This window comes from Felis catus, chromosome B4 (assembly GCF_018350175.1).
Source record: "Felis catus isolate Fca126 chromosome B4, F.catus_Fca126_mat1.0, whole genome shotgun sequence".
Classification (NCBI taxonomy): Eukaryota; Metazoa; Chordata; class Mammalia; order Carnivora; family Felidae; genus Felis; species Felis catus.
This window is the reverse complement of record NC_058374.1, coordinates 117,631,569-117,657,589: the sequence shown is the minus strand read 5'-3', so window position 1 is coordinate 117,657,589 and position 26,021 is coordinate 117,631,569. Positions and strand designations below refer to the sequence as shown.

At 35.5% G+C, this 26,021-nt stretch overlaps 1 protein-coding gene across 17 annotated transcripts in view; it reads right to left on the bottom strand.

Moving 5' to 3' along the window:
- CFAP54 (cilia and flagella associated protein 54) overlaps positions 1 to 26,021 on the bottom strand; it is a 289,781-nt gene that overhangs the window by 195,058 nt on the left and 68,702 nt on the right. For all 17 annotated transcript variants that reach the window (XM_045062193.1, XM_045062194.1, XM_045062191.1 and 14 more), the window contains 5 exons: positions 25,554 to 25,640; positions 25,340 to 25,461; positions 10,217 to 10,393; positions 6,809 to 6,901; positions 6,367 to 6,552 (listed from right to left, as the gene is read on the bottom strand). In XM_045062193.1, the coding sequence (XP_044918128.1) occupies positions 6,367 to 6,552; positions 6,809 to 6,901; positions 10,217 to 10,393; positions 25,340 to 25,461; positions 25,554 to 25,640 (665 nt within the window). The remainder of the gene's footprint in view (positions 1 to 6,366; positions 6,553 to 6,808; positions 6,902 to 10,216; positions 10,394 to 25,339; positions 25,462 to 25,553; positions 25,641 to 26,021) is intronic.

Sequence of the window (26,021 nt, the reverse complement as noted above, 5' to 3'; positions counted from 1 at the left end):
TAATGCCCCTCAACTCTTTAGCCCTTCCCCCACCCAACACCCTGCCAGCTGCTTTCAGTTTGTTCTCTTTATTTAAGGGTCTCGTATGGTTTGTCTTCCTCTCTGTTGTTATATTATTTTTGCTTCCCTTCCCATATGTTCATTTGTTTTGTATCTTAAATTCCACATGAGTGAGAATCATAGGATATTTATCTTTCTCTGACTGACTTATTTCACTTAACATAATACACTCTAGTTCTATCCACGTTGTTGCAAATGGTAAGATTTCATTCTTTTTGATCACCGAGTAATATTCCAGTGTGTGTGTGTGTGTGTGTGTGTGTGTGTGTGTCCATTCATCAGCTGACGGACATTTGGGCTTTTTCCATACTTTAAAAGCCAAAGTTCTTACAGTGGCCTAGAAGTCTTTTTCTGCTCACCCACCCATCTACTTACCTTTTACCTCTCTAACCAATTCTTTTATTCTCCATGGGTCTCTCTGCTCCAGTCACAATGGCCTCCTTGCTGTTTATCAAACATAGCAGGTAAGACTCTGAAAACTATAGGGCTTTTGCTCTAGCTCCTTCTGCAGAATTTTCTTTCTCCTGTGAGCCCCTCCCTTGCCTCCTTTAAGTCTCTGCTTAAATCTCACCTTCTAGATGAGGCCTTCCCTGATCACCCTATTTGATACTGTGAACTACTTTCCCTTCTCTCACCTCACACTTCTAATTCCTCAGAACATACTTCACTTTTTCTTTCCATAGAACTTATTTATGTTTCTCTTTCCATAGAACTTATCTTGTAACATAGATAATTTACTTATTTACTGTGTTGTTTATTACCTATCTCTTATCATAGCATTTTGTTGACTTTGCTTAGAGCAGTGGTTCTCAAAGTATGGTCCCTGGACCGTCAGTATAACCATCACCTAAGAACTTGTTGGAAATGGAAAATTCCAGGCCCTACCCCAGACCTAGTGAGTAAAAAATTCTGGTGGTAGGACACAACAATCTGTTTAACAAGCATTCCAAGATGCGCACTCAAGGTTTATAATCACTAGCCTGGAGCATTGCCTAGCACAGAGTAAGCACACAATAATAGCATGTTAAACAAAATTTAAAATCTTTTTTTCCTGGTAATTTTCCTACATTCACAGAAGAGGACATTCAGTAATTGTACTACAACACAGTTGACTAGCCCAGGGTGAGTGCCTGACCCAAGGTGGGTGCTTTATAGCACCTTGTGCAAAGCAAAATGGACCCCCACCCAAAGTGTGGCTCTGCTGTCTAGGCTGATGGCACTACATGTACCAGAAGAATTTAAGAGAAAGTTTATTACTCACACAAGGGGCTCCCAGGGAATGTTGGACAGGCACAAGCAGGCCTGGGAAGGAATGGGCTGGGCTTTGATTAGCGCTTGGGGGTGGGAAGGGGTAGGAATGGGGAAAGCTGCTGCCAGCTGGGAGATTTACATTTCCTGTCAGCACCAAAGGTAAGCTCATAGACCTCCTATCAGCCTGCCTATGTATGGAACCAAAGGGAAAAAGAGGGGTGAGATTTAAAAACAAGTCAGTGGTCAAACATCAAAAAAGAGATCAGATTCATTATATTTGGTGGATCACTCAATCTCTTTCCTAGGAATCTGGAATCCAGATTAGGAGGCAACCAGGTAGCCTCTCTTTATACCTGAAATTGAAGGATACATAAAAATACAGGAGCTGCCATTTTTTCCTTCAGAGATGGAGAAATAAAGAAAGTCAGTCTTTAGGGGCATCTGGGTGGCTCAGTCAGTTAAGCGTCCAACTCTTGATTTGGATTCAGGTCATGACCTCACAGTTAAGGGATTGGGCCCTGAGTTAGGCTCTGTGCTACTTGAGATTCTCTCTCCCTCTCTCTCTGCCCCTCCCCCATACTTGCTTGCACCCTGTCTCTCTGAAAATAAATAAACATTAAGAAAGAAAGAAAGAAAGAAAGAAAGAAAGAAAGAAAGAAAGAAAGAAAGAAAGAAAGAAAGTCAATCTTTAGAGAAAAAGAAGCAATGTATACAGAGAACCAAAGGTATGAGGCCTGAGGCTGCCTGGGTCCAGTGCCTTCCCAGGGCCTCACTGCATTCCTTAAGTCAGGCTGGTTCCCTTACTTGCAATCATAGTCTTAACTGAAACCATAAGTCAAAATTACCTAAATATAGGTTAATGTTGTGGTAATGAGATTGAGAAAAGAGACAGTTCAAAGGAACAAGAGATGACATCTAGCACAGAACCTAGCACAAAGTAGACAATAAATAATTCATCAATAAACAGATGAAGTAGGGAGAGAAGCAATATTCAGTTAGAGAACAAGAGGAAAAAGAAGAGTCGAGACTTCTTAAAGAGCTTTTTAAAATGGGATAACTAGAGGCACTTGGGTGGCTGAATCAGCTGAGCATCCGACCCTTGATTTCAGTTCAGGTCATGATGCCAGGATCGTGAGATCATAATCCCAGGATCATGAGATCTAGCCCTGCATTGGGCTCCACACAGAGCATGGAGCCTGCTTAAGATTCTCTCTCTCTCCCTCTGCCCCTCTCCCCTGATCATGCTTTCTTTCTCTCTCTCTCTCTCTCTCTCTCTCTCTCTCTCTCTCTCTCTCTCTCTCTCTCTAAAATAAAAAAAAATAAAAATAAAAAATGGGATGGCTATCTTTTCCCTGCTGGCTTTATTGTTTTTAATTTGTAATTGATCAGTGACAACAGGCAAACCTCTGTTTATCAAAGAGTTTTGATGAATTCATATATAAAGTGAAAAAAAGTATGAATTTCATTCTCCTGCCACCACTGAGATACTGACAAAGCATTCACCTCCCAACACTGAAATCTGCCAGTACTGATCATCAAGACCCACTGAACAACACCAACCCAGCAGAGAAGAGATGGCAGAGATGTGGGCTCTAGAAGAACCTGGCCCAGGTTAGAGGTTGAGTTACATGACTCTTGGACCTGGACAGAACAGTAGAAAGGCATGAGCTGGTTCAAGCATCAGGCTTATCACCTGCTACCCGAGTAACCTTGGGTTACTTAATTACGTGACTTCCCTTAGACACTCTTTCTCAAATAAAATGGGATTGGCAGAGGAAGGATTAAATTCATCTCAGTTTCCTAAACTATACAATGAAATTAATAGTATCATCTCACTGTGGGGCACCTGGGTGGCTCAGTCGATTAAGCGTCTGACTCTTGGTTTCTGCTCAGGTCATGATCTCAAGGTTTCATGAGTTCAAGCCCTGAGTCAGGCTCTGTACTGGCAGCACAGCTGGGATTCTCTCTCTCTCTCTCTCTCTCTCTCTCTCCCTCTCTCTCTCTGTCCCTTCCCTACCTGCACTGTCTCTGTCTCTCCCAAAATAAATAAATAAACTTAAAAATAATAGTATCACTTCACTGCATTACTGTAATAAACAAAATAATGAATTTTTAAATGCCTGGCACATAGTAGTTTTTAAATAAATATATCCCCGATTTCTTTTTCTTAATAAGTCATTGTGCCCACTCATTATCTGATTGAGTAGTTCAATAATCCAGATATTTGGTCTTATATCCATTTTAGAAATTGGGAAATTGAGACCAGGCAATTTGCCCAAATTCCTACAGTCCTCCTCATTAGGTTTCTTATTTTCTACATTTTATATCATATTATCTAGTCACTCCTGACTTAAAGGTGAAAAATAAGAAGAAATGAGGCTATAAAGAAGGGGAAATTGGAAAATATCTGTAGAAAATATATCGTTTATAAAGGTTCCTCAAACAATTTTCCAGATAGCCTAAATTAATAGCTTTCTACACTGAGGGGAAACCTAATAAAGATTCGACTGACTTTATTAATGTCTATAGAATAGTGTTGAGTGAAAGTACAACCTAATGTTCCAAGCCAAGTTAATCATAGGCATTTAGCGAAATGTCACTATGTCTTACTGTAAAATACATATGATAATGTTTTTTAAAGAGCTGAATCATCCTGAAACTAAAAACTAACCACTGTCAGGAAAAAGAGATTGCAATTCCAAAGGCAAGGTACATTTTCTTGCTGGAACTTAAAAGCTTAAACTCGAGCTGTAAATTAAAGAGTTTTACTAAGTTTACTAAGTAAGAAAATTTTGCTTCAGTCACTTAACATTATGAGAGAGAATGTTCATATACTGTCATAAATGAATACAGTACTGTAAATATCATTATCAATAATGAAACATTGGTCATTACTTCATGGCACTTCTTGTTATTCCAACAGAATAGCTGGGGGTTGGTTTTATTAACTTTCAATGAAGGTTCTGCCAAATGAAACCCAAAAGTCAAACCTCCCTGGAGAAAAATTAGGCCTTGATAAAATACTCAGTTCCTCACTTTGAAATAACGCCATCACTGCAAATTAGGAAATATATTAGATTCCAAAGAAATAAAAACATCAGAAAACCATGAGCCAATATGATATGCTAAATCCTAGCAATTCTCTCAATTTAATTTTCTTTGAAAAATATGATAATATAAAATACCACTAAGATCTTATCTTCTAATACTAATCAACTATTAAGAGAAAAAAATAGCAAAATAGAAACATGATAAAATTTAAAATAGCTATCATTTCTATAGCCAACAATAGGCTTAAAATTAGATTCTTGAGACTTAGGTCAATGAGTCACTCTTTCTAGTGTCCTTATTCACTGGTAACGGGCAATCATTTCACCAAATATGTTAATTCATGAGTATATTCATAACTAAAAACAATAACAATATTTATTAGTGCCTACTGTGTGGTAATTGCTATGGTTAAACATCTGGCATGCATAATTCCATTTAATACTCCTAATACATCTGGGAGGTAACTACTATTATTATTATTCCCACTTCACAGATGAAAGTTACTTGCTCAATATTACATGACTAGTGTGAACCTGAACTCAGGTCTGCATGTCTTTACTAACCCAGATATTTCACTTCTGTAAATCCATCTCAAAAAAGCAATCGTGGATGCAGATAAAGATGTATATACCAAGATGTATAAGGCAGCTTTGCTTATACTAGCAAAAGACTGGAAAATATCTAACTGCCCAACAATAAAGATTACTAAGTAAATTATGATCTATCTATCAGATGCAATATCATTAAAAGATGCAATATCAATGGGGCGCCTGGGTGGCTCAGTCGGTTGGGCGTCCGACTTCGGCTCAGGTCATGATCTCACAGTCCATGAGTTCAAGCCCCGCGTCGGGCTCTGTGCTGACAGCTCAGAGCCTGGAGCCTGTTTCGGAATCTGTGTCTCCCTCTCTCTCTGCCCCTCCCCTATTCATGCTCTGTCTCTCTCTGTCTCAAAAATAAATAAACGTTAAAAAAAAATTTAAAAGATGCAATATCAAAAAAAAAAAGATGCAATACCGTTATAAAATACAGCTGTTAAAATTTATACTATGAGGGCGCATGGGTGGCTCAGTCAGTTAAGCATCCGACTTCAGCTCAGGTCATGATCTCACAGTTCATGAGTTCGAGTCCCATGTCAGGCTCGCTGCAGACAGCTCAGAGCCTGGAGCCTGCTTCGGATTCTGTGTCTCCCTCTCTCTCTGCCCCTCCTCCACTCACACTCTATCTCTTTCTCTCTCAAAAATAAATAAACATTAAAAAAAAATTAAAAAATTATACTATGGAAGAATACTTAATGGAATGAAAAAATTGTCAATTATATATTAAATGAAAATATCAGGATATAAAATAATATATACTATAATTAAAATTATATATTGTACATAAATTCAAACACATATGTGTGGATGCATATGTTTCTATAAAAATGTGTGTGTGTGTAAGTGTATACAGGCATACACACACACACAAATGAAAAGATACCTCTGGATCAGGGTTTCTCAATCTTGGTACTACTGACATTTTGGGCTGGGTAATTCTTTGTTATGGAGGGCTGTCCTTTACATTTAGAGTGCTTATCAGCATCCCTGGCCTCTACCCACCAGATGCCAGAAGCACCCTCCTAGGTTATGACAACCAAAAATGTCTCCAGACATTGACAAATGTCCCCTAGGGGCCAAAATTGCCCCAGGTTGAGAACTGCTACTCTGGATGACAGGATAACAGTTAACATGTATTTTCTTCTTTGTGCATTTCAATATTTTCTAAATTTCTAAAATTACCATGTGTTACATTTGTAATCCAGGGGAAAAATGCTATTATAAAAATCAAATTCACTAAAAAGGAAAGAAATGATTCTCATTTTATGAGACTACCCTGCCCTAATGGAAAATACGTATTACAGGAGCTTTAAAATATCTGCTGTGACTTTTTTTCCCATTGGAAATTACTTAGTAACAGCTCAACAGAAAAAAAAAAAACGCAAGAAATTAGCAGAATCTCTTCTACCTGCGTCAAGAACATCCGAGTAGTAACAGCAGAAAGAGGTGGATAAACCAGAATTGGTTTAGTTGTCTCCCCAATGGCATCACCAATAAGCTTCCCGTTAGAAGAATAAGCAGCAATTGCAAAGACATATTTTTCATTTGTTTCTAAACCTTTCACTTCAAAAATGCTTTTACCATCAGCTGGTATCTGTTAACAAAAACATATTTCAAGTTATGTATGGAAAATTGAAGTAATGTGACTTTAAAAATATGATTAAGTAACCCTTATATGTAATAAAAAACAAAAGCTTTTGCATTCACTGTTGGATTTTAGTTATCACTTAAATTGAAATTCACTGAAATAATGACATTATAAGGAGGGAAAAACACTCAATTGTCATAAATGAGTCTTTGGGTAAGATTTCCTGATGTTTAAAGTTTGTTTTTTTTTTAATTTGACATACCGCTTCTCCTGAGTTTGGGAGATGATTATTGTTTAGCCTTACTTTTCCATAGCTTCCTTCTGCTTTGCAACCCAAAATGCAGTACCAGGAGACCTGCAGAGGAGAAAGATGAGCCCATTATCTATAGTCTGTTTAACAAGGCATTCAATTTCTTTTATCAAGATGTGGCACTTGTGACGAGCACTGGGTGTTGTATGGAAGTGTTGAATCACTAAATTGTACACCTGAAACTATTATCACACTATATGTCAACTAACTGGAATTCAAATAAAAATTTTAAAAGCAAAAAAGATGTGGCAAAAGGAATACTTTTCCAAATGAAAATGTTACTATTCAAGTTTTAAAACATGGAATCTAAGTTTACAAATATATTTAGGTTTGTTCTCAAAAAAATATAATAATAAAGACAAATATAGGGCTTGTTTCCCTGAGACTACAAAGACTATTACTCATTGTTGACTATTTTAACTACCATGAACTGAGCAGTTCCTATATGCTAAATACTGTTGGGAAATTTACATAAACTTTCTAATATTTGCAACATCTGTATGAAATGGGATTACTATTGTCATTTTGCTTTACAGGAAATGGAGACACAAAAATGTTCAATAATTTGCTCAAGATCAGATAGTAGCATGGTATTTGATCATTCTTAAACATATGCGGGAACCAAAAGAAATGCAAATTCTACAGGAACAATCAAACTTGAACTTTAATCAAGTGGTTAGAAATGGTTCTTCTGCCAAGATGCCAAAATAATGGAGATTGCTCACTGGAATGAACTGTTCTCACTGTAGAGAAAAAGGGAGCAAGTTGCTACCTAGGGAATGGCATTATAAAGGAGCCATACTGTCCTGGGGTTGGGGTTGAGGAGGTTGTCATCACTGTGTCACTCCCAACATCTCAACTCCTAAATGAGAGGAAAACTGGGAAGAAGGGAAAACATAATTGTCTCTAAGAAGCAACTGCCTCTTATAGCTTAGCCTCTTCCTCCAGGTCAACAGAAAAATCCTAATGGTGTCTTACCTGCACAACTAGTTCTCAACCCTGGCTGTGCAGAATCACTTTTTAAAATGCAGTTTTCACAGAATCAACCATTTTTAAAAATTACATATACCCAAGTCTGCCTAGCCTCAATGAATTAGAGTTTCTGGTACAAGTGTCCAAACTTCTATGTCTATAAAGAAAACTGCTCAGGTAATTAAGGACCACTAGACAAAGGAAGAACTTCAACGACAAAGACAGCATTGAAGGAACTTGGAAGCTGAAGCCAGAAAGGGAAAAAAAACCAAATGATTCTCAGAAAAAATTTTAAAAACTAACTTTCCTTAACTTCCCATGCAAAAAAGAGTACCATTTTACACAGAAGGGAAAAAAGGCAGAAAGATTGTATTATATGACTTAGATTATTATTTCCTCTAAGTTAAGCTCTCTATGTAAACTAGAATTTGAAGGGTAAATTCTCTCTAAAAGCATTTTTATAAGCAGATTTATATTTTTATTTTGTTCCACAAATGCAAACATCTTAGTTTGTGTAATTATAAGGAACAATGTATAATTAGAATCTACACAACAGTAAAGACACCATGAACAAATCACCATTAACTTTAGAAGTAAAAGTTTATTAATAACATCAGCATTTTCAACTATTAAAACAGATTTTAATGAAACAAATGCTTAACACGAGATTTTGATAAAACAGAAGATGGCTGAACCCTCTAATCAGAAATATTATTTAAGACCACAGCACCATCTAGTGTTGATGAGCATGTAACAGCAATAATTTCCTAGAGCACACAACTCTACTAATTTACAATATATATAAACTTCATATAATGTGCTAAGTGACAGGTCCCACAACTACAGGTCAGATATTGAATTCTTATATATTCCTATTTCTAAGCATTATGTAATAAGATAGACTATTTACTAATTTTAAACACATAAAAAAAGATTTTGGTTAAATGAACCAAAACATTTGAAAAAAAAAAAAAAAAAAGAAAACAAAGAAAAACTCTCGGTAAGGCATCTAGTCTTAGCTCTGTACCGAATTTCCAAAATCAGTGAATCCTCATTTGTAACCAGATCTAAAAAATCCAAAGTTTAACTTTCAAAATGCTAGCAATTATAACAATGCATTTATTACAGCACAGTTAGGTGTAAGATGAATGTTACTTCTATTTCCCTAATCATAAAGCATTATAAAGGTGATATTACTTCTCACTGATGTCCATATCCCATTAGTCTGAAGCTCCCCAAAGAATGGACTCAAACTTTGTGATTATTTTTGTACCTCCGTTATCTTGCACAGAGTTGGACAGGTAAAAGATACTCAGTAATGCTCACTGGATACAATTTATCAAAAAAATCATCAAATAATGTAATCACACTCTATACCATCATTAACTGTCTTAAGCAAACTTTACTATACATGTTTAATATAAGATATTGTGGAACATCAAGTATAATGTGCCAAGAATGTTATATGTTATCTCATTTAATTTTCACAATAAACATATTTTACAAATAAAACCACCACCATCACCACCACCTCAGAAAGTATATTTAGATTTCCTAAGGTCATATTGCTAGAAAGTAGGGGAGCTACAATTTTAAACCTGTATCTGTCTGACTTTAAAGCCTGTGCCCTTTCCACTATACCGAGTTGATATAAGTTCAGCAGAATATCCTAAAAACAATCAAAGATAAAACTTTATTTTTTATACAACATCAAAGAGAATGTTGTTGATCATCCAAAAAAAGGGAAATTTAATGTTTAAAATAGAAATCAGGTGGAACCAAATGCTTGTGAGGACACTAAATCTCAACTTAGAATCATATTTAGGCCAAGTTCCAAGGCATTGGAGATGGGAGAAAGAGTTCATCCTTCAATAAATACATAAAGATTTATGACTTATAATATGGTTGGAACTGTCATATGTTTATATTAAAAGAATCCCCCATTTACTTGGAAGAACTCTGGGAAAAACCTCAAAATTTGCTATTTCCAAATTTCCTATCTCCACCATTGGCTCTGAGAATAACATCTATCCTCCTCAAATGTCTGATTCCAGGTCATCTGAGACCTTCTCCATCTTGAACACACACTTGGTCAGCATATGACCGTGCCATGGGGATAAAGATACTTAAGACAGAAATACTTCTCTACTGTTTCTCCTTACTATACATTTGGGGATAGCAAGGCTATATAGAGAGCATAAAGGGAAATAGCATAAAGAAGGAAGGTCATGAAGAAACGTAGTTAAGACATTACAATACTAATCCCAGTGTTCAGTGCTTATAAATAAGACTATTCAAGTCCTAAGAGCAACAGAGGTATCAATCATGATAGTCACAAAAGTACTTGTGTCACTTTGCCTGAGATAAAGATCACAATGGGCAACATACCTTAACATCTGAAATAAATGGAGCAGGTTTCAATGTCACAGAACAATGAGTTCGGGATAGCAGGATAGGTGGGGGAGGGATTCTGCTTTTCTTTCTTTTCGAACTCTCCACATATTTTTGATATGAATATAGGGCATTTTGTTCTGTTTCAATCTTCTCAATTAAAGAATATGCTTCCTATAATAAAGTGTGAACATAGAAAAATACATTTCAAGATTTGAAGTGCATTTATATTTCTAGAATTCTGGTAATGTTAAACAACATTATCTTGCTATATATAGCTTTTTGAGCCTCAGAATTATACCTGCTTCAAGCACTGAATGCTTTAGCTACTGAATAAGGCCAAGTAAAAAATAGCTATAAATTAAATAAAGTAATGGAGGCATACTTACATGTCTAATATGCTTATCATTATATTAATATTAAACATTTCATTTTCATATGAAACCCTATGAATATCTAACATCATAATTTCACTGTCCTTAACTAATTCACAGCACAATCATTTATATATACTGATGAACTATACACCCACCCTTAATGCAACTTGAAATGTGACTCTCAAGTAATGAGACTACTGGTATATGTGACTTATGAAATGAATATTATTGAAAGTTTCTTACTATCAGCAAGGAGAAATAAAAACACCTATTCGGTGAGCCTGAAAGTAAGGCAAGCACCATTTCAAAAGGTAACACATTGAGAGATAATTCATAAAACAAAAAAATAAAAATCTGAAGATCTGAAGATTTCCAGAGAAAGTCTAAATATATACACAACTATAATGCATGTAAATGGGTTAAAGTTGTCTTTTAAACTAAATTAAAAGGCAAAGACTCTTTAATTGAGGTCCAAAGCAAAATCCACATAAAGATTAAAATTAAATGGATAATAGAGAAAAAACAGCCTTTCCAACAAACGGTAGTAGGACAATCAGATATCCACATGGAGAATAATAAAGTACCCCTACATCCACTACATACAAATATTAACTCAAAATGAATTACAGACCCAAATGTAAGAGCTAAAATTATAAAATTCTTAAAACATATGAGTAAACCTTCACTGCTTTGAGTTAGGCAATAGTTTCTTAGATATGACAACACAAGCAAACTCACACACACACACGCACGCACACACACACACACCAAAAAGTAGATACATTAAACTTCATCAAAATTAAAAATTTCAAATGATGCCATCAAGAAAGTAAAAAGACAACCAACAGAATAAGAGAAAATATCTGCCAATCATGTATCTGATAAGTGATTTGTATTCAAAATACATAAAGAACTGTTACAAGTCAATAATAAAAAGACAAATAACCCCATTTAAAAAAAGCAGACAAAGGTTTTGAACAGAGACTTCTCCAGAGAAGATCTACAAATGGCCAATAAGTACAAAAAAGATGCAAAACATCACTGACCATTTAGGGATGAAAATACAAAATCAGCAAGCTAATTTAAGAGGCAGAAAATTTGAATGCAAGATAGTGATAGAGCTGAGAAACATATCCAAAAAATTCATCCCACAACGTCAGTCTCAACTGATTTCATTTTTTTTTCAACGTTTATTTATTTTTGGGACAGAGAGAGAGCATGAACGGGGGAGGGGCAGAGAGAGAGGGAGACACAGAATCGGAAACAGGCTCCAGGCTCCGAGCCATCAGCCCAGAGCCTGACGCGGGGCTCGAACTCACGGACCGTGAGATCGTGACCTGAGCTGAAGTTGGACGCTTAACCGACTGCGCCACCCAGGCGCCCCCAACTGATTTCATTTTTAAAAAATTTCAAATCTCAAGGAACTGATAACTCCTATACTATTTAAAAATTTTGTAACTACAGACAAAGATAGATAGCTTCTCAAATAATTTGACAAAATTATACCCTTGATAACAAAACTTGAAAAGTGACTGCATGTAAAGACATAGGGCAATCTTCTTATAAATATAAATGCAAGCATTCTAAATAAAATACTGGGGTGCCTGGGTGGCGCAGTCGGTTAAGCGTCGGACTTCAGCCAGGTCACGATCTCGCGGTCCGTGAGTTTGGGCCCCGCGTCAGGCTCTGGGCTGATGGCTCGGAGCCTGGAGCCTGTTTCCGATTCTGTGTCTCCCTCTCTCTCTGCCCCTCCCCCGTTCATGCTCTCTCTCTGTCCCAAAATAAATAAAAATGTTGAAAAAAAATTTTTAAATAAAATACTAATACATCGAATCTAGCAATATATTAAAGAAATAATGTATGGTAATTATATTGTCTTTCTCCCAGGAATACATGGATAATTTAATATTAGAAAGTGTATGAATACAATTTAATTTATCTATAAATCAAATGAGAAAAAATATGATTATAGGCTCAATGACCAAAAAAATTTTTTTGAACTTCTTTAATATTCATTGTTTATTTTTTTTTTAAAAAAAGAGGAGGTAAAAAGGAAAATTTTTAAAATCTTAAGACAAATAAAAATGGAAACACAACATACCAAAATCTATGGGATGCATCAAAAACACTTCTAAGAAGAAAGTTTATAAAGAAAATGCTTCCACTAAGAAAAAAGAAAGATCTGAAATAAACAATCTGACTTCATATTTCAAGGGAACTAGAAAAAGAACAAAAAGCTAAGCATAAAATTAGTAGACTGAAGGAAATAACAAAGATGAGAAGGGAAATAAATAAAATAGAGACCAGAAAAATAAAGAAAAGATCAACTAAAATAAGAGCTGGTTTCTTGAAAAGATAAACAGAACTGAAAAACTTTTAGCTAGACTAAGAGAAAAAGGGAGAAGACTCAAATAATATCAGAAATGAAAGAGGAGACATTATAACTGATACCACAGAAATACAAAGAATCATAAGACATTACTATGAACATTACACACCAACAAATTATATAACCTAGAAGAAATTGATCAATAACTTGAAATATATGACTTACCAGCTCAGAATCATGAAGAAATGGAAAAGATGAACAGGCCAATAACAAGTAAGGAGATGAATTAGTAATCAAAAACCTCCCAATAAAGAAAAGCCCAGAATCAGAAAAATTTAAAGAATCAATATCAATCATTCTTAAACTATTTCAAAAAAAATGAAGAGAAGGGGATACTTCCAAACTGATTTTATGAAGCCAGTATGCCCCTGATAACAAAGCCTGGCAAGGACACTACAACAAAAGAAAATTACAGGTCAACATCTCTGATGAATATAAATGCAAAAATCCTCAACAAAATATTGGCAAACCAAATATAACAATACATTAAAAGGATCATACACCACGATGAAGTAGGATTTATTCCTGGGATGCAAGGATGGCTCAACATAAATGTGATACAAATCAATAAATACAATAAACCACATCAACAAAATGAAAGATAAAAATAATATGATCATTTCAATAGATTCAGAAAAAGAATTTAACAAAATTAAACATCCTTTTATAATTAAAAAAAAAACCTCTACAAACTGGATATAGAAGAAACATACCTAAACATAATAAAGGCCATATATGGCAAACCTACTGCTAACATCGTACTCAATGGCAACGGGTTGAAAGCATTCCCACTAAGATCAGGAAGAAGACAAGAGTGCCCATTCTTACCACTCCTATTCAACTTGTTGCTGGACATCCTAGCCAAAGCAATCAGAAAAGAAAAAGAAATAAAAAGTATCTAAATCTAAAAGAAAGAAGAAAATTGTCTCTGTTTACAGATGACATGATTATATAGAGAGAAAACTGCAAAGACTCAACCAAAACACTGTTAGAACCAATAAACAAATTCAGTAAAGTCGCAAGATCCAAAATCAACATATAAAAATCTGTGGCATTTCTATACACTAACAACAAACTATCCAAAAAATAAAAATAAGAATAAAGAAAACAGTCCCATTTATATTAGTGTCAAAAACAAGAAAATAGCAATAAACTTAACCATGGAGGTAAAAAAGGTCTGCGCATAAAACGTTGATGAAAGAAACTGAAGAAGACACAAATAAATGGAAAAATTCCCTGTGTTCATGGGTAGAAAGAATTAATATTATTGAGATATTCATAGTACACAAAATTATCTACAAATTCAATGCAATCTTTATGAAAATTCCAATGGCATTTTTCACAGAAATAGAAAAGTCAATCCTAAAATTCATATAGAATGACAAAAGATCCAAATAGCTAACACAGACTTGAGCAAGAAGAACAAAGCTGATCAAACTATATAACAAAGCTGTAGTAATCAAAAATATGGTAGAGAGAGAGACAGAGAGAGAGAGAGAGAGAGAGAGAGAGAGAGAAAGGAGGAAGGGAGAGAGAAAGGAAGAAGAAAAGAAGGAAAGAAAGACCAATGGAATAAAATAGAGAGCCCAGAAATATGGTCAACTAATTTTTGACAAAGTCTCCAAGTATATACAATGAAGAAAGGTTCTTTAGGTTCTTTAATAAATACGTTCTTTAATAAATGGTATTGGGAAAACTGGATATCCATATTTGAAGAATGAAATTGGACCATTATCTTATTATATGCAAAAATCAACTCAAAATGGATTAGAGACTTAAACATAAGACCTGAAAACCACAAACTCCTAGAAGAAAGCATAAAGGAAGAGCTCTTTGACATTGGTTTAGGCAACAATTGTTTTTGGTTCTGACAGAAGAGGTATAGGCAACAAAAACAAAAGTAAATAAGGTAAAAACCTTCAGCACAGCATAGGAAACAATCAACAAATTGGAAAGACAACCTATGGAACTGGAGAAAATATTTGCAATCTATACATTCGATAAGGCCTTGATATCTAAAATATATAAGGAACTCTAAACTCAATAGCAATCAATCCAGTCCAATAACTTAAAAATGGACCAAAAAAACCCCCAAATAGACATTTTTCCAAAAAAGACATTCAGATGGCCAACAGGCACATGAAATGATGCTCAACATCACTTATCATCAGAGAAATGTAAATAAAAACCACCATGAAACAGTATCTCACACCTGTTAGAATGTCTATTATCAAAAAGACAAATGATAACAAATGTTGGTGTAGATGTGGAGAAAAGGGAACCTTTGTACAATGTTGGTAAGAATGTGAACTGGTACAACCAATGTGGTATACAGTATGGAGGTTCCTCAAAAAATTAAAAATAGAACTATAATATAATCCAGGAATCTCACTTCTGGGTATTTATCCAAAGCAAATGAAATCATAATCTTAAGATGTATCTGCACTCCTATGTTCATTGCAGCATTATTCACTATCACCAAGATGTGAAGACAATCTAAGTGTCCATTGATAAATAAAGAAACTGTGTTACATATATACAATGGAATATTATTCAGCCTTAGAAAATAAGAAAATTCTGCCAATTGGAGCAACATGTATGACCTTGAGGGCATTATACTAATGAAATGAGCCAGACAAAGAGAAATACTGTATGGTATCATGTATATGTGTAATCTGAAAAAATAAAAGTCAAACTCATAGAAACAGTAAGTAGAATGGTGATTGCCAAGGGCAAGAAAGAGGGGATTCGGTCAAGAGGCACAAACTTCCAGTTATAAGATGAATAAGTTCTGAAAATCTAATGTAGAGCATGGTGACTACACTTAATAATAGTGTATTGCATCCTTGAAATTTGGCAAGAAAACATATCTTAAGTGTTCTCACTCAGAAAAAAAAAAGGTAACTACATGATACGATAAATGTGTTAATTAAGCTGATTGTGGTAACCATTTTATAATGTACAATAGTCCCTGCTTATCCACAGGAACACATTCCAAGCCCCTCAATGGATGCCTGAAACCACAGACATATCAAACCCTATATATACTATTTTTTTCTTATACATATATACCTATGATAAAGTTTAATTTATAAATTAGGCACAGTAAGGGATTAGCAATATCTAATAATAAAATAGAACAATTATAACAATATATTATAATAAAAGTTATGTGAATGTGGTCTCAAAATATCTTATTGTACTGTACTCATCCTCTTCCTGTGACAATGTGAGAAGATAAAATGCCTATGTGATGAGATGAAGTGAAGTGAATGTCATAGGCACTGTGACACAGCATTAGGCTACTACTGACCTTCTGAGGATACATCAGAAGGAGAATCATCTGCTTCTGGGCTGTGGTTGTCTGCAGGTAACTGATTTCTCAGAAAGCAAAACCACAGATAAGAGGAGACTACTCTATATGTACATCAAATCATCACATTATACATTCTAAGTATATTACAATTTTATTTGCCAATTATGCCTCAGTAAAGATGGGGGTGTGGCAAACCTCAGTAAACTAGAAAAGCTCTTGCCTTAGCATGAGAAAAATATTAATTTTAGCCAATAGCGAAAATTATGGCTAATAGGGAAGCACTAAAAGAATTATCAATAAAATCCAGAAGGAGACACAATGCCCCTATTCATTTTTGTTCTGGAAGTTCCAGCCAATTTAATAAATTTAAGAAAAGAAATACCGAAAATGAGAAGACAGATGTCTGCCTACCAAATTTCAAATACATTTCACTCTGATACAAAAACCTGTACTGTCTCCCCTGCAGAAGACATGCTAAGTTCAAAGCTTCCATTTGGAGATGGGGACTTGAGCTCAAAAGAAAGGGTAAGACTGGAGATAGGATCCACGAGTCATTTGCATCAAAGTGATATTTAAAACTGAGTGAGTAAACTAGTTCCCTGTGGGAGTGTAGATTATAAAACTGTAGTATCATACATTTTCTCCTAAAATAAAGATTGACCTAAATTGAGATCAGAATGAACTCATTTTTATTGTTTATAGGAAATGGCTGACATTAAGGTCTAAAATCATTAGTTGTGATTAAAATTTATCTGTAATAATAAATGGGCTTTTAAATTCTGCTTGTTCTGTGCAAGGAGGGCTTGAATTTTTTTTTTTTTTTGTGGCATTTATCGTTAAGAATCTTAGCCATCTGCATAGGACAATTACTCCATCATGTGAGAAGGGGTGTATTAAATGGTAACCATGTTCCTAGGGCCTACATGGTAAAGACCTTAGCTGTTTAGACTCAAAATTAATTTACAGACATGTGGTGCTCAGTATAACTTGAATCATTGAATGAATGAATCAATCAAGGGGATAGGATGGCATCTATTATTCATTACCATCTCTACTTTTTCACTCATTCAACCAAACTGAGAAGAATGGAGAAAATGGATGGAAAGAGAGATGTTAAAGGAGCTGTGTCTTAACACACTATGAGAGAATCAAGGAATCAGCAGTGCCAGTTCAGCCCAGAGGACACAACAACTATGGGGCTGGACAGAGGCTCATTGACCTTTCCACCCTATACCATAGACAAAAGACCAGATTTGGCTCCCTGAGAGAACAGATAGGCCCACAGAGCAGGGTTCCCTCAAAAGGCAACAATAGGTAGGAGCTTGATGAGGAGGAGACCAGAATCAAAATGAGGAAGAAGCTTGAGCAGAAAAAGATAAGTAGATTCCTCCCAGATAACTGTGGAAAATTTTAAAGACATTCCTACTTGAACAGAAGGGAGATGAAAGCTATTATATTTTGAACATTAAATGTTAATGTGCCTTCATTTGCGTCACAGACTGTGGAGACCAAGATATTTTAGGCTGCATAAGAACAGGTGAGATCAGCCTGAGGAAAAATTATGCAACACAAGGGAAGGGACCAATACTTTAAAAGTTTCCGTCCTCTGGATTATGTGTGCAGCCTATAAAATGCACCAGCAGCACTGGTTTACTGGCCCTAATATTAACACACACTACTTTTGACCTTATCTCAAATGGCTAGCCAACTGCCCTGGGCTTTCTACACTTATTTCCAAAATTTGCCTCAGCAGTTCATGCTCCAGTAAACCAGTCGGACACTAGCATCTTCTGACTTGAATTTAGCAGCTTCTCTCTCCATATCCATGAACCCAACTGAGATTTTTTAAAACTTCCTGCTTTCTGCTATGGCACAGATATTTCTCCAACCTGGCTATTGATCAATATCATCTATGGAATTTATTTAAAAATTAAGATATTCCATCCCCACTCCGAACCTATTTAATAAAAATCTCCAGGGATGAGGCTTGCGCGTCTGTATTTTTTTTTTAAGTTTATTTCTTTATTTTGAGAGAGAAAGTGCGGTGGAGGTGGGAGGGCAGAGAGAGACGGAGAGAGAATCCCAAGCAAGCTCCGTGCTCAAACTCACAAACTGTGAGATCATGACCTGGCCTGAAATTAAGAGTTGGAAGCTTAACCAAGTGAGCCACCCAGGTGCCCCAAACATCTGTATTATTAACAAATGTCAAGGATAATTTTGAAGTACAGCAGCGACTGGGAGCCACTGATTGAAATGAGTTAATCAGCTTCCTACCCTTTCTCTCAGTCTCTAATCTCCTCAACCTCCAGTCATCTAGCCTTTCAATGACTCCTCCTATACTTGTTACAGTGCAAACTCCTCCACAGCCCTTTGTATTCTGATCATGATTATACTTTCTAGCCTTATCTCCTTCTCTACTCTTTTGTTCTCCCATAACTACCTCCTATCCTTCCCTGAGAACCTGTGCTTGTCATGCCTTGAAGCTTTTCCCATGCAACTTCCTCTTCCTGAAGGGTTTTACATCCTTTTCTGTGCTTCAAGACTCACTCAAAAATCACCTCTGAATCCTCCCAAAAGAAGTCCCACACATTTAGGTACTTAACTCTCGTCATTTACCATTCTTTATTTTAGCAGGTATCACACAATATGATCTGTGTACGTGATTGTCTACACTCTCTAAGCAATGAGTGTCTTGGCCACAATGACAGTGCTTTATTTATCTCTTTAGGTTCAGTAAATGTGTTTTTGAATGAAAGATATATGAAATTATGACAGACAAGGATGCTCTATAATGCATTTTAAGACAATATGTTTAAAATGTTCTGATTCAGTCTTGATCAGTTTTAACTTTAGACTCCCCAACTCAGATTCCATGGCCCAATTTGAAATAGACTAATAAAAGCACTAAGGTCTTAAATGAAAGGTAACAAAAGTCTAAAACAGAGTCCTTGATTTATGTAAATCAGATAAATTCTATAATAGCACTCAAGGTAAAACCTAGTGCTAGTTAGAAATTAAAATCCTGTGGAGAAATAGGAACCCTCTTGCACTGTTGGTGGGAATGCAAATTGGTGCAGCCACTCTGGAAAACAGTGTGGAGGTTCCTCAAAAAATTAAAAAATAGACCTACCCTATGACCCAGCAGTAGCACTGCTAGGAATTTACCCAAGGGATACAGGAGTACTGATGCATAGGGGCACTTGTAACCCAATGTTTATAGCAGCACTCTCAACAATAGCCAAATTATGGAAAGAGCCTAAATGTCCATCACCTGATGAATGGATAAAGAAATTGTGGTTTATATACACAGTGGAGTACTATGTGGCAATGAGAAAGAATGAAATATGGCCCTTTGTAGCAACGTGGATGGAACTGGAGGGTGTGATGCTAAGTGAAATAAGCCATACAGAGAAAGACAGATACCATATGTTTTCACTCTTAGGTGGATCCTGAGAAACTTAACAGGAATCCATGGGGGAGGGGAAGGAAAAAAAAAAAGAGGTTAGAGTGGGAGAGAGCCAAAGTATAAGAGACTCTTAAAAACTGAGAACAAACTGAGGGCTGATGGGGGGGTGGGAAGGAGGGGAGGGTGGGTGATGGGTATTGAAGAGGGGATCTTTTGGGATGAGCACTGGGTGTTGTATGGAAACCAATTTGACAATAAATTTCAAATATTTAAAAAAATGAAACTAATTAAAAAAAAATTAAAATCCTAACTTAGTAAGCCAAATCACTGAGTTGCTAAAAGCATTCCATTTATAAGAGAGTGACTGGTACACTAATTAGAAAAAGTATCTATACCCCCATGTTCATTTCAGCATTATTTACAATAGCCAAGACACATTATATATATATATGAATATATAACTCATATGTATGAATATTATTCAGCCATAGAAAAAAAATGAAACCTTGCCATCTGAGATAACACAGATGGACCCTGAGGGCATTACGTTAAATGAAATAAGTCAGAAAAAGACAAATACCATATGATGTCATTCACATATGGAATCTGAAAAAAACCAAGTTCATTGGTGGTTGCCAGTTGGTTGGGGGTGAGAGGTGGGACAAAAATGGGTGAAAGGGGTCAAAAGGTACAAACTCCCAGTTATAAAATAAGTCATGGGGGTGTAATGTACAGCCCAGTGACTACAGCTAATAATACTGTATTCCTTATTTAAAAGTTCCTAAGAGAGTAAATCTGAAAAGTTGTCATCACAAGAAAAAAAATTTTGTAACTGATAACAAATACCTAAGTTAATAAGATTTTTTGCAGTGATCATTTAGCAACATATACAAATATCAAGCCATTACGTTACACACCTGAAACTAATATAACGTTATATGTCAATTATACATCAATTTTTAAAAAAGAAAGTGATTAGGGCTTTTTAAAGGGGGTTCCTCAAATAAAAGGAAAAAAATATTACCAGAAAAGTAGTCCCAAAAACTCAAGAAAGAAAAATTCCCATGAAACCAGCTCTATTCAACTGTAAAAAGAGAAAATGTTCTCAGTATAGACATGACTGTTGCCTATAACATGTCCAACATGTTGCCTAATATGTCCATCAAAACATATTGTTTTACTGCCATTAAAAATTGTACTGAAGTCCCAAATACTTTTGTCTGAATGTAAATCTCTGCCTATAGTTCCCATAGAGAAACAGACCTGCTTCTTTTTAGAAGTTATTCAATGCTTACGAGGACAGATTGACATTAAATACGTTTGACATCGACAGTGCAGCAAAACACTTGGGGAAAGATATAATGCAATCTTCAAGGTCATGATTAACAACTATCCATAAAAAACGATCATAAGACTGGAATAATAAAGTGCCATATTTGTTACTTGTCTAGCAGACCTCCTGAGGTATATTCTGGATTCTCAGCACTATTACATACATTTTAGAAGGAGATGAAAAGTTAAGTCATATCCAAGAATCCAGGAAAGAAATATTTTTTTATTGCTAAGAATAAAATATACAATTTATAAGATCAATCTTGGAGACAACACAAAAAGAAACATATAGTTTGATAGAGGAAAGTATATCTAGAACACCAAAAAATAGTTCTGATATGATAAAACAGAATGTTCCAGAATGCTTAAAGTGGAAGACAGAGTAGTAGTAGTAGTAATAATAATAATGGCTAACATTTATTGACTGCTTGTTCTGTGCCAAATGCTAAGCATTTTACATGCATCATTTCCTTGAATCTTCCCAAGAACCCCCATTTTATATATGAAGAAATTAAAACTTAGGAGAGCATAAGTAACTTGACCTTGATCATACAGCTAGTCAGTAGCAGAACCAAAACTTTAACCCAACACCCTATACTCCTAACTACTATGTATCTTGTCTTAATACAAAGCTAAGTTAAAAAGAAGCATGGAAAGGCAACCTGGATGAAGTTTCCTACAAAATACCATTAAAACTTGAAATGTAAGTTAGCTAAAATCTCCCATCAATAGTTTGAAGTCTAGGGGGTCAAAATATGACTTCACAGGAGGGGGTCAGAATCAGAAAGAATTTGCTCTTTATGGGAAAGAATTCAACATGGAACAATTAAAAAGAGCTGATAAGATCTCTGAAAAAAATTGATTTACCTATATTCTTTCCCCAAAAGCAAATAGAATTGATTTGACTAAAATGCTATAAAATAGGAAGAATGATTATACTTAGTAATCCAATTACCGCTAATGTAATAAAAAGCCAACATGGACTTTCAGAAGCCCAATAACCAAGACAGGAAAAAGGGGGGGGGGGAGGTTGGAAATCCCCATAATCAAAAAACAAACCAGTCATTTCATTTAGAAAGCTAACAAGCTATTATCAAAGGTTTGTCTCTCACTCCTGGCAACAAGTTGGTCCACTTATAACTGATTAGGAATAAAATGGACACCTGATGAGATTACGCAGCTCCACAAGGTCAGGAAACTTCTGAAAAACTAAAACAGGGTATGAATTATTTAAGAGTTCTGAAAAGAAAAAGACCCAGGCTTTTCAAACCTTTTTATGGTATCAGATGACACATCAGTTACTGATTTGGGGATAACTTTATTACAAAATCATGATAATGTAAACCATTCTGTAATATACCCCAGCAGAAATGATTGCCAAGGGAAAGAAATTTATTTGTCTTCTTTAAAGAGAGAAAGTTTGGCAATTATTTGAGCCATAACATCATTGTTTACGAGAGTACTCTAAGGACTGATCATTAAGCCTTAACACTTGGATAAAAAACTACCATTGAGGAGCAGAGGTGGCTATAGATGATTTCAGAACTTCTAAATAAATATTCAACATGTTCCTAGTTGGTGAAATCCTTATGGAGGACCCCTCATAAAAAAAAAAATAGAGCCTCTAAATGCATCTCATGATTCTATCCTAAGAGGACAATATACTTACAATTTTTCTTAAGTTAAAATAGTTTCACTTAAGAAATAGAAGGAAAAGGCACACAGGGAGAAAAGCATGAAAATTTCTGACTTCTCACAACTCCAGTGTGTCCCCCAGTGTCAAAGGTAGGAAGATAGAGATATAACAGGGGAATGAGCATATTATGACAGCACGAAGACCAGATTCAGTCATAATAAAACAAAAGGGAAAATCCCAGAGGCTTTATTCTCTCCAGGCTCTGAGAGGCCACAAAATTACTCCTGAGAGAAACAGTTCTAAAAGAAAGATAAGTTTTATTTGATGTAGAAATAGGACTGAAGTATTAGTATCCTCCAAGTACCAGATAGTAGCAAGGGGCTTCAGAAGCATCTGATGAGAAAATGAATCTGAACACACCCCCAAAGTTTTCCAACAAAAATCAGGCATCAGTCATCTGAGACTATCCAAACTATCATAAAACTCCTTCATTCAAATGCTAGATATTCAAATTTAATAAGGCTCTCCCCTAATACTGCCAGAACTGACTTACCAACCTTGAACACCAATAGCATCAGTCCATCCAAAATCCTCAGACTTCCTCTGTGGTCTCTTCTTCTTACCATCTTATCCCAATACCCACCCCTCCCCTTGCATCTATGCTTCTGTGACACTGAGACCCATAGGACCACAAGAACTCTATGAGATTTCTAGCTTCAGGAACTTTGTACATGTTGTTTTCTCTTCCATAATATCATTTCCACCCTTTGTCTTCCTCTTTCTCTGCCTGTCAGTATTCAACTTCACGATTCCTTTTCTGTATGTTTCCTTAAACATTACCCACTGCTGGGTTGGGTACTCCTCTGCCTAATTCCCCTGGCACTCTTTGCAATGAAAGCATCTATAGCAATGACCCATAATTACCTACTTACCTATCTATGTTCCCACAGACTGGATTTATCTTGAAGGCAGGGACCACAAAGAGAAGGCAACCCATCAATATTTCTTAAATAAATAAAGGGTTTAATTTGTTTTTATCCCCTGTACTCAGCATAATACCAGGCACACAATCAATGTGCAATAAATATTTGCTGAATGGATGGTAAGTACTGAAAAACATGTTTTGGATGAATGAAGTAATGGACAGATGATCAGAGAGTGTTATATATCAGAAATCTTAAATTCCAGTATCCTACTTTCTGACCTCAAATACCTATCCTTCCAGCTCTCTCAGATTCTGATTTTCTGGTCTCTGACCTCACAGAGATGTCTAGTCTCTTGACATCTTCCTAGTCACCAAGCCTTTAAAGACCGTGAGGGTGTCACTTCCCTCTCACTCATTCTGTACCCATTTTTATTATGAACTTTTAACCCATACTATCATTTGTAAAAATCCAGCCCTGTACATATTTCTGCTGTCACAAATATTCTGCTGTCACAGCTACTAAAAATAACACAGCAGGATAATGTCATACGACTATGCAGATGGGGCTTCTTAAAAATTCATGGTCTTCAACTTCAGCCAGAACTTTGTGCTGGCCAGTCCTTTAACTTGGAGTCAGCTTCCCCATCCATTCCTCATTCATTCCTCTCCACTCTGTAACCATCTTCTCTCTCCTCGGTCCAACTGTCCACCCTTGCTCTCCGCTGTTGGCAGATATCCCTTGCTTCCTACTCTATCAGATGATTGGCATAAGAAGGCATCAACTCAACTCTCTGCCTCCACACTAATAGACTCACTCTAATCTACATCAGTCTTTTCCTCCTTCCCTTTTATATCAGAGGATGAGGCGTCTGCCCTGCAGCCCACCCTCCACTGAAGATGAATCACTTTATCTGTGTTTTCAATCATCTCCTTCCCTCTTCTAATAGGATTCTGCTCTATCATTAACCCCTCTCATATCTTCAATTCCTTTTCTTCTGGCTCTTCATCCTCATTATATAAATATGCTAAACTTTTTCTCTTAAACTCTTCTTAAACTCTGTATCTTCTCCCTAGCTTTGACCTACTTTTGTCTTTCTCTTATCAGCTAAACTACTTGTATCATTATTCTCTACTTCACCATGTGCCATTCACTCAGCCAATACAATCAAATTTTTATGGGTAATACAGTATGAGAGACAAAATTTTTAAAAATCCCCTAACTTTAAATTTTACTGCCCTCAAAAATTTAAACTCTAAAATCAATATACAATGAATCAGCAAGAAGACAGAACAATTTCCAGGTCAGAGTAAGATAATAAGGCATTTGGTCCATAAATCAGCAATACCACCGGAGAGGAGATATGTGAGCCAATGGACTTGAAGTATTTTAATTCCATAGTAAGGAATGCATTATGCTAGCATAGTGTGACTTAAATTCTATAGTTTCCCTTATTTTTAATCCTTCTGATTTTATTTGGCTTCCAATGTAAGTTGCCCCTACAAAGAGAAAATACAGTGAGAGGATCTATCATTTTAGGAGAGTTCAGGACTGGCAATACAAATTAGTTCCCTGTTCAGAACCATTCTACTTCTCAAAAGAGAGGACTAGATATAGGGACCGTAAAAGTTCATAATCTAACGAACACATTATTTTTAGCAAAGGGAACTAAATCATTCATTTAATAATGGTTGTATGTCAGGAGTAAAAAAAAAAAAAAAAAGGAATGGCATGTTGTTACCATCAAAAAGTTGTGTGAACATGTAGAGGCTGCATCTTTTTCAAATACTAGAAGAGCTTTCTGCATCAAGTAAATCGCTTTGGACAGCTTATTCTTCTTTATTTTATTCATTACACTTAATTCTGAAACAGAAAATACACATTTTTACCAAAAGGGAAACATAAAAACTATCTTTAAATTTTTTGGAAAAACAGTTTATCCCAATTTTAATTACCTGTAAAACAGTCAATGCTTCTAGATTGTTTCAGCTTTTTTGGATCTTTGGCAGATACATGCTTGCTAGCAGCTGGAGTCTGCAAAACTGAAGAAGGAGAAGATTGCCATTACAATCAGATTTGAATTCCAAAAAAGGGCATATTTTCTAAACATTAAAGGGTAACTATCTATTTGCAAAATTATTACTTCCTCTCATATGTCATGTCTTTTTTCATTAATAGATAAAAATTCAAACAAATCTACAACAATCTATAAATAAATGCAGTTTAATTGACAAACTCTCTTTTATTTGTCACGGTATGCCTGAGGACATAAAAAATATTCAAATTATAAAAATATTTAACTTGCTATCTCATCTTAAATAAAATCATCTTGAAAGTTGATAAATAAGATCCAACCTACTTTTATTCACTTCTCTTTTGATAAACTTTTTAAAACTGCTCCATCCATGATCCCTGCAAGATCT